This window comes from Cervus elaphus, chromosome X (assembly GCF_910594005.1).
Source record: "Cervus elaphus chromosome X, mCerEla1.1, whole genome shotgun sequence".
NCBI lineage: Eukaryota > Metazoa > Chordata > Mammalia > Artiodactyla > Cervidae > Cervus > Cervus elaphus.
Window position 1 is genome coordinate 33,664,185 of NC_057848.1, and position 10,444 is coordinate 33,674,628.

The 10,444-nt window shown below is 37.8% G+C and overlaps 1 protein-coding gene across 1 annotated transcript; it reads left to right on the forward strand.

Annotated features, from left to right (window-relative positions):
• The first annotated feature begins 760 nt into the window (after positions 1-760).
• Positions 761-5,747, forward strand: LOC122689466 (serine/threonine-protein phosphatase PP1-gamma catalytic subunit-like). Its single transcript, XM_043895903.1, has 2 exons — positions 761-787; positions 4,478-5,747. The coding sequence occupies exons 1-2, from the start codon at positions 761-763 to the stop codon at positions 5,324-5,326; spliced, it is 876 nt and encodes a 291-aa protein (XP_043751838.1). The 3' UTR covers positions 5,327-5,747.
• Positions 5,748-10,444: the final 4,697 nt, after the last annotated feature.

Sequence of the window (10,444 nt, forward strand, 5' to 3'; positions counted from 1 at the left end):
ATATTTAATTCTTTTTGTTGCAGTGGTGAATGGGATTGATTCCTTAATTTCTCTTTCTGGTTTTTCATTGTTAGTATATAGAAATGCAAGTGATCTCTGTGTATTGATTTTGTATCCTGAAACTTTGCTAAATTCACTGATTAGCTCTAGAACTTTTCTGATACTATCTTTAGGCTTTTCTATGTACAGTATCACGTCATCTGCAAACAGTGAGAGCTTTACTTCTTCTTTTCTGATCTGGATTCCTTTTATTTCTTTTTCTTCTCTGATTGCTGTAGCTAGGACTTCCAAAGCAATGTTGAATAATAGTGGTGAAAGTGACAGCCTTGTCTTGTTCCTGATCTTAGGGGGAATGCTTTCATTTTTTTCACCATTGAGAGTAATGTTTGCTATAGGCTTATCATATATAACCTTTACTATGTTGAGTTAGATTCCTTCTATACCCATTTTTTGAAGAGTTGTAATCATAAATGGGCGCTGAATTTTGTCAAAGAGTTTTTCTGCATCTATTGAGATGATCATATGGTTTTTATCTTTCAGTTTGTTAATATGGTGTATCACATTGATTGATTTGCCTATATGGAAGAATCTGTGCATTCCTGGAATAAACCCAACTTGGTAATGTTGTATGAGCTTTCTCATGTATTGCTGAATTCTGTTTGCTAAAATTTTGTTGAGGATTTTTGCATCTATGTTCATTAGTGATATTGGCCTGTAGTTTTCTTTTTTTGTGTTGTCTTTGTCTGGTTTTGGTATCAGGATGATGATGGCTTTGTGGAATGAGTTTGTAAGTGTTCCTTCCTCTGCAATTTTCTGAAAGAGTTTTAGAAAGATAGGCATTAGCTGTCCTCTAAATGTTTGATAGAATAACCAGAGGGATGGGATGGGGAGTGAGGTGGGAGGGGGGTTCAGAATGGGGAACACATGTACACCCATGGAGGATTCAAGTCAATGTATGGCAAAACCAATACAGTATTGTAAAATAAAATAAATAAATAAATTAAATAAAACTGAAAAAAAAATTCTCCTGTGAAGCAATCTGGTCCTGGGTTTTTGTTTTTTGGGAGATTTTTGACCACAGCTTCAATTTCAGTGCTTGCAATTGGGTTGTTCATAATTTCTATTTCTTCCTGGTCCAGTCTTGGAAGATTGAACTTTTCTAAGAATCTGTCCATTTCTTCCAGGTTATCCATTTTATTGACATATAGTTGTTCATAATAGTCTCTTATAATCCTTTGTATTTCTGCATTTTCTGTTGTAACCTCTCCTTTTTCATTTCTAATTTTGTTGATTTGATTCTTCTCTCTTTTTTTCTTGATGAGTCTGGCTAAAGGTTTGTCCATTTTGTTTATCTTCTCAAAGAACCAGCTTTTAGTTTTATTAATCTTTATTATTGTTTCTTTCATTTCCTTCTCATTTATTTCTGCTCAGATCTTTATGATTTCTTTCCTTCTACTAATTTTGGGGGTTTTTGTTCTTCTTTTTCCAGTTGTTTTATGTGTAAAGTTAGGTTGTCTATTCGATGTTTTTCTTTTTTCTTGACGTAGGATTGTATTGCTATAAACTTCCCTCTTAGAACTGCTTTTGCTGCATCCCATAGGCTTTGAGTTGTCGTGTTTCCGTTGTCATTTGTTTCTAGAAATTTTTTTAATTTCCCTTTTGATTTCTTTAGTAACCTGTTGGTTATTTAGAAATATGCTGCTTAATCTCCATGTGTTTGTATTTCTTACAGCTTTTTTTTTCTTGTAATTGATATCTAGTCTCACAGCATTGTGGTCAGAGAAGATGCTTAATACGATTTCAATTTTCTTAAATTTACTGAGGTTTGATTTGTGACTCAAGATGTGGTCTATCCTGGAGAATGTTCCATGTGTACTTGAGAAGAAGGTGTATTCTTCTGTATTTGGATGGAATGTCCTGAAGATATCAATGAGATCTATCTCATCTAATGTATTATTTAAGACTTGTGTTTCCTTATTAATTTTCTGTTTTGATGATCTGTCCATTAGTGTGAGTGGGGTGTCAAAGTCTCCTACTATTATTGTGTTACTGTCAATTTCTCCTTACATGTCTGTTAGTGTTTGTCTTATGTATTGAGGTGCTCCTATGTTGGGTGTAGTTGTTACATCTTCCTCTTTGATTGATCTCTTGATCATTATGTTGTGTTTTTCCTTATCTCTTGTAATCTTTTTTATTTTAAGATCTATTTTATCTGATATGAGGATTGCTACTCCAGCTTTCTCTTGCTTCTCATTTGCATAGAATATATTTTTCTATCCTCTCACTTTCAGTCTATATGTGTCTTTAGGTCTGAAGTGTGTTTCTTGTAGACAGCATATACATGGGTCTTGTTTTTGTATCCATTCAACCAGTCTGTATCTTTTGGTTGGAGCAGTTAATCCGTTTACATTTAAAGTAATTATTGATATATATGTTCCTACTGCCATTTTTTTTCCTCCTGCCATTTTCAAAAAATGTTTGTGGTTGACTTTGTAGATCTTTTTTCTTCTCTTGTATTTCTTGACTATGTAAGTCCCTTTAACATTTATTGTAAAGCTGGTTTGGTGGTACTGAATTCTCTTAACTTTTGCTTGTCTGAAAAACTTTATTTCTCCACCAATTTTGAATGAGGTCCTTGCCAGGTACAGTAATCTTGGTTGTAGATTTTTCCCTTTCAGTGCTTTAAATTCCGTTATGGCCTGTAGAGTTTCTGCTGAAAGATCAGCTGTTAAGCATATGGGGTTTCCCTTGTATGTTGCTTGTCTCCTCTCCCTTGCTACTCTTAATATTCTTTCCTTGTGTTTAGTCTTTGTTAGTTTGATTAGTACGTGTCTTGGGGAGTTTCTCCTTGGGTTTATCCTGTATAGGACTCTTTGTGCCTCTTGGACTTGATTGTCTATTTCCTTTTCCCTGTTGTGAAAATTTTCAATTATAATCTCTTCAAAAATTTTCTCATGACCTTTCTTTTTCTCTTATTCTTCAGGGACCCCTATAATTCAAATGTTGGTGTGTTTAATATTATCCTAGAGGTCTCTGAGACTATCCTCAGCTCTTTTCTTTTTACTTCTTTTTACTTTATTCTGCTCTTCAGAAGTTATTTCCACCATTTTATCTTCCAGCTCACTGATTCGTTCTTCTGCTTCAGATATTCTGCTATTGATTCTTTCTAGAGTATTTTTAATTTCACTAACTGTGTTGTCTCTGTATGTTTATTGTTTAATTCTCCTAGGCCTTTGTTAACTGATTCTTGCATTTTCTCCATTTTGTTTTCAAGGTTTTTTTTTAATCATCTTTACTATCATTATTCTGAATTCTTTTTCAAGTACTTTGCCTATTTCCTCTTCATTTATTTGAACTTCTGTGTTTCTAGTTTGTTTCTTCATTTGTGTAGGAATTCTCTGCCTTTTCATTATTTTTTTAACTTATTGTGATTGAGATCTCTTTTTCCCAGGCTTCAAGGTTGAATTCTTTCTTCCTTTTGGTTTCTTCCCTACTAAGGTTGGTCCAGTGGTTTGTGTAAGCTTGTATAGGGTGAGATTTGTGCTGAGTTTTTGTTTGTTTGTTTTTCCTCTGAAGGGCAGGACTGAGTGAGATGGTAATCCTGTCTGCTTTTGATTGGGTTTGTATTTTTGTTTTGTTTGTTGTTTAGATGAGGCGTCCTGCACAGGGTGCTACTGGTGGTTGGGTGATGCTGAGTCTTGAGTTCAAGTGGTTTCCTTTGTGTGAGTTCTCACTATTTGATACTCCCTAGGGTTAGTTCTCTGGTAGTCTAGGGTCTTGGAGTCAGAGCTCCCACTCCAGAGGCTCAGAGCTTGATCTCTGGTCAGAAACAAAGATACCAGAAGTGGTTTGTTATGGCACTAAGTGAGATTAAAACAAATACCCAAAAACGAGAAACCAAAGAAGAACCCCAGACAAGTGGCAGTTACAAAATCAGGCCAATAACAATTAAAATAATGGAATGTACACATATACATATACACCCATGAGCAAAATCAAAACAGTCCAACAAAAATAAAGTACAGTTGATCGACCCGGTGAACAAAGGAAATAAAAAATCATATTTACCAGTTAAGAACAAAACTAACAAAAGCATAAACTGGAAAACAAAACTAAAGCAAGGTGCCAAGTGTGGAATAAAGCAATGAAAACAAAATTAACAAATATGTTGAGAAAAAAGGAGAGAAAGAAAAGAGAGAAAGAATAGATATGCAAAGATAAGTAGAGGTAGATGAGGAAGATTTTTATACATTAAAGATTAACTGCATGGGAAAAAGAACAGAAGAAAAGGCAAACAAAGGAATAAATGTAGAAAAATAAAATAGGTTTAAAAAATTAAAAATTAAAATGATAAAGAAGAGAAAAGAAACAAAACAAAACAAGAAAGAAAAAAGGAAAAAATAAGTAAAACGCAGAACTGCAAAAGCCCAACGTAGAGGCAGAGGTTTATCACAACAATAAAAAGTGTGACTGAAAGTCCCGAGAGATCTTTCTCAGTCAGCCTATCCTGCTAGAACTTGAAGCACCACTGAAGATATGTGGTGATATCCATGGGCAATACTATGATTTGCTTCGACTTTTTGAGTATGGTGGTTTCCCACCAGAAAGCAATTACCTGTTTCTTGGGGACTATGTGGACAGGGGAAAACAATCACTGGAGACTATCTGCCTCTTGTTGGCTTACAAAATCAAATATCCCGAGAATTTTTTTCTTCTCAGAGGAAACCACGAATGTGCCAACATCAATAGAGTTTATGGATTTTATGATGAATGCAAAAGAAGATATAACATTAAATTATGGAAAACTTTCACAGACTGCTTTAACTGTTTACCAATAGCAGCCATCGTGGATGAGAAAATATTCTGCTGTCATGGAGGTTTATCACCAGATCTTCAATCTATGGAGCAGATTCGGCAAATTATGCGACCAACTGATGTACCAGATCAAGGTCTTCTTTGTGATCTTTTGTTGTCTGACCCCGATAAAGATGTCTTAGGCTGGGGTGAAAATGACAGAGGAGTGTCCTTCACATTTGGTGCAGAAGTGGTTGCAAAATTTCTCCATAAGCATGATTTGGATCTTATATGTAGAGCCCATCAGGTGGTTGAAGATGGATATGAATTTTTTGCAAAGAGGCAGTTGGTCACTCTGTTTTCTGCGCCCAATTATTGTGGAGAGTTTGACAATGCAGGTGCCATGATGAGTGTGGACGAAACACTAATGTGTTCTTTTCAGATTTTAAAGCCTGCAGAGAAAAAGAAGCCGAATGCCACGAGACCCATCACACCTCCAAGGGGTATGATCACAAAGCAAGCAAAGAAATAGATGTCATTTTGATACTGCCTAGTTGGGACTTGTAACATATAGTACATAACCTTCATTTTTAAAACTGTAATGTGTATTGGTCAGCTTGCTCAAATAGTGTTTGTGGGGCTCCCCCTTCCATTTTTGACTTAATGAATGGTATTTGCTGGTTATAACAGCAAATGATAGATTCTCCACTCCCAAGGAAAAATGTTTTGTTTAGTTCCCTGTTCCTTTTACAAACAACATTAATGATGGTGTTAAAGCTGTACACTCAGGACAGTGTCCCCTGTCTAAGGGGTGAGTGTACAACTGATCTTTTTTTAATTCAGTACAGCCCATGAATAATGTAAATGCTCATTTTCTTTAGGATATAAAGAGAGCCCTAGGGTGCTCAATCTGTACATGTTATTGTCATAAAATGCATACTGTTGGATACAAACCACTGTGAACTTTTTTGTTTCAAAGGGATTGTTTTTTTTCCCCTCTCGTTGTCTTATTATGTACAAACTAGTTTTTATAGCTATCAACATTAGGAGTAACTTTCAACTTTGCCAGCATCACTGGTATGTATATTTAATTAAAGCACACTTTCCCCTACAGTATACCTAAAATGACGATTAAAGCCATTATTTAAAAAAAAAAAAAGTGTGACTGAATATACACATATACATATACACCCATAAACAAAATTAAAACAGTCCGACAAAAATAAGGACAATAGCCTGACCTGGCAAACAATGGAAACCAAAAATTATATCTACCAGAACAAAACTAACTAAAGCACAATCTGGAAAACAAAACTAAAGCAAGGTGCCAATTGGGGAATAAAGCAATGAAAATAAAACTAACAAATATGTTGAGAGGAAAGGAGAGAAAGAAAAGAAAGAATAAATATGCAAAGTTAAATAGAAGTAGATAAAGAAGATTTATATACATTAAAGATTAACTGCAAGGGGTAAAAGAACAGTAGGAAAAGGAAACAAGGCGATAAATGTCAAAAAAATAATAATGTTTAAAATTTTTTAAATTAAAAAGAAAAAAAATAGGGAAAACTCCACAGAACTGCAAAAGACCAACGTAGAGGCAGAGATTTATAACAACAATAAAAAATGTGACTGAGAAAAAAGAAAAAGCTCAAAAGCTTAATTGGACTTCTTAGTGCCAATAAAGTCAACAACTACAACAGAGGGGGGAAAAAGAAAAGAAAATCCAAAAGAAGCTACAGACCAAGTCAAAAATAAGAATAATAAATGTTTTTTTTTGAGTCACTGCTGTCAGAGTCCTTTCCCTCACTGTGAGTCACAGTCCATCTTACCTCCTTAGGATGCCCTCCAACACTGTTCCGATCTCTGGACCTGCTGTGGGGGCAGCTCAGATTCTAGTCTGGTCCTACTCCTATGTGTTCTTGCCTTCGATGTCCACAGCTATCAGATCTAGTGCATCTTCTTTTGTGAGAGTTCTCAGTGGCCTTTTATATATTCCTTAGACACAGAGTCTGCCTAGTTGATCATGTGGCTTTAATCTCAAGCTTGTACTGCTTGTGGGAAGGTTTTGGGTCCTCTTTCCTAGGCATACTTCCCCTGGGTTTCAGTTGTGGTTTTATTTTCTCCTCTGCATGTGGGTTGTCCATTGGGGTTTGCTCCTGAGGCTGCCCTGGAGGACTTGGGTTTGCCCCCTTTGGTTTGCCTCCACACCTCCAGGTGTGGAGGTGGTGCAGCTGCTTGGGTTACAGGGGTTCTGGCAGCACCAGGTATTCAGGGGAGTTGGCGGCTAGGGAAGCAGGAAATATAGTGCTCTAGTAGAGTATGGCAACCAGCATTGGCCAATACTTTCCAGTATTCTTGCTTGGAGAATCCCCCTCCCTGACAGAGAAGCCTGGCAGGCCACAGTCTACAGGGTCACAAAGAGTTGGACACGATGGAAGTGACCCCACACGCATAGACACAAGACTTTTTTTTTTTAGCCTGTGGCAGCTCTGCTCCAGTGAGAATTGAGCGTAAAGGTGGCGCAGCTTCTTGGCTTGTGGTGACCCTGGTGACGCCAAGTGTGCAGAGACATGGGATGCCTCTGCCACAGGAGTTATGGCCCTATCAGTCTTTTTTCGAGCCTGTTGCAGCTGGCGATCAGAAGGCCTCTTTCGCCAGTCTTTCTCTGTACCTCTGCCCGTTCAGGCACTTAGAGGACTCCCTTGCTTGGGGTCCTTTCTCTGTTGTTCGGTGCATCAGGCACATAGAGGGGGCCCCCCTGGGTGGGGTCCTACTCTGTAGTTCAGTGCATCAGGCATTTGATGGGCCAACCTCTATTGTTCAGCTGCTGATGCTGGCATGTGGGGAGGGAGAAGCTATGATGATGGCTCCACCCTCTGCATGTGACTCAGCAGTATTGCCTTGCTTCCATGTCTGCCTGGCTTTCCTCCACTGGCATTTCCCACCACGATCTCCTCCCTCACATCCCCTCAATCCCTCTCTCTGCAGTCAACAGCAGCCCTCATCCTGAGGTTGCTCCACAATCCCTAAACTCCAGCTCCCAGCTGCTGTGCCTTCCAGGGTACCAGTGTTACTGTCTGGGGTATATATGGCTGTGGCAAGGACTGTCTGATTCTCATTCCATTTAGGCTGCCACAGATCAGCTGTTTCACTCTCAGCCTTAAATGTTCCTCCTCTGATTCAGACAATTGCCCCACTGTGGGGATAAGACCTCTGCTTCAGTTCCCCCACCTGCAGAGGACAGGTCCAGTCCTACTAACACTCCTGCTTTCTCCTGTAGTTCCTTTGCCCTACTGAGTTTTGCATGATTCTATATATTCTTTTCCACTGGTCAGGTACTCCTGTCCACTCTCAGCTGGTGTTCTGCATGCACTTCTGTGTCTGAAGGTGTGTTCCTGATGTATCCATGGAGAGAGATGTACTCCATGTCCACCTACTCCTCCGCCATCTTCGTATGCTCTCCCGTCATTTGACTTTTAAAGGAATGTCTTGGCTCCTGTTAACTGGTCTGATCCAGGGTTAGCAGATCTGACCTTTTGTGTTAATAGCCATTTTAACAAGTCTGAGATGATATCTCATTGCGGTTTTGACTTGCATTGCGATGATTACTGATGTTGAGCACCTTTACATGTACCTGTTAGCCATTGAATATCTTCTTTGGAAAAATGTCTATTTAAGTCCTTTGCCCACTTTTAATTGGATTTTTTTGGCTTTTTACTATTGAACTGTATCTGGTCTTTATATATTTTGTGTATGAGCACCTTATCATATATGTGATTTGCAATCAAAACTGCAATCAAAACCACAATCAAGTATCATCTCACACTGGTCAGAATGGCCATCATCAAAAAGTCTACAAACAATAGATGCTGGAGAGGGTGTGGAGAAAACCTTCTTCCACTGTTAGTGGGAATGCAAACTGGTACAGCCACTATGGAGAACGATGTGGAAATTCCTTAAAAAACTGGAAATAGAACTGCAGTATGAGCCAACAATCCCATTGCTGGGCATACACACCAAGGAAACCATAATTGAAAGAGGTACATGTACCTCAATGTTCATTGCAGCACTGTTTACAATAGGTAGGACATGGAAGCAACCTAGATGTCCATCAGCAGACGAATGGATAAGGAAGTTGTGGTACATACAAACAATGGAATATTACTCAGCTATAAAAAAGAACACACTTGAGTCAGTTCTAATGAGGTGGATGAAACTGGAACCTATTATACAGAGTGAAGTAAGTCAGAAAGAGAAACACCAGTACAGTACATTAACACATATATATATAGAATTTAGAAAGACAGTAATGATAATCCTATATGCAAGGCAACAAAAAAGACACAGATGTAAAGAACAGACTTTTGGACAATATGGGAGAAGGCAAGGGTGTGATGATTTGAGAGAATAGCATTGAAACACGTATATTACCATATGTACAATAGGTGACCAGTGCAAGTTTGATGCATGAAGCAGGGCACTCAAAACCGGTGCTCTGGGACAACTCAGAGGGATGGGATGGGGAGGAAAGTTGGAGGGGGGTTCAGGATGGGGGGACACATGTGCACCTGTGGCTGATTCATGTTGATATATGGAATAAACCACCACAATTTTGTAATTATCCTCCAATTAAAATCAATAAATTAATTTTAAAAATATGTGATTTGCAAATATTTTCTCCCACTCCTTGGGTTGACTTTTCATTTTGTTGATCATTTCTTTTGCTATGCAGCTTTTTAGTTTGATGTAGTTCCACTTGTTTATTTTTGTTTTTGCTTTAGTCATCATATTAACAAATATCATTGCCAAGACCAATGTCAAGGAGATTTCCTCCATGTTTTCTTCTAGGAGTTTTATTGTTTCATATCTTACATTTAAGTCTTTAATATATTTCAAGTTAATTTTTGTGAGTAGTGTAAGAGAAGGATCTACTTTCATTATTTTGCATGTGAGTATCCAATTTTCCCAACACTATTTATTAAGAAGAGATTATCTTTACTCCATTGAGTATTCTTGACTCCCTTGTTAAATATTAGTTGACAGTATATTCATGAATTTATTTTTGGGCTCTTGATTCTGTTGCATTGGTCTAAGTGTAAATATCATAGCTAAAAGCCTGAACTCTGAACACTGTTGGATGATAATCATATAACAGTGAACTTGAAAGTGGATCGTTCCCCAGCTGAACCTTGAGATGACTGCAATTCCTACTAGCACTTTGATCGTAGCCTCAGGAGAGAACTTTAACCAGAATCACACAGATAAGATTCTCTCTTGGATTTCTAACCCCCAGAAGTTATAAGGTAATGAGTTTGTTGTTTACAGCCATAAAGATTTGGGGGTAATTTGTTATCTAGCAATGAATTGCTAATTAAGGAGTTGAAAAAGTAAGGAGTTATAGGTAACAATAAGGACAAATTCTCTAGATGTGAGGTTATAGATACTGCCTCTTGTTCTGTAGGAAAGATATAAACTTGGCTGATAGTAGGATGGGAGTTTCATCTGCCTTCTGACTCCACTTGAATTTAGGTTGATGTTATAAATGTTCATAGTACCACTAGGAAGTAATATGGTCAAGAAGAGATAGCTTCAGGCTCTGGAAGTTTGGAATTAGTGTGTTAGGTTTTGGGGGGCAGCAGCATCACTGACT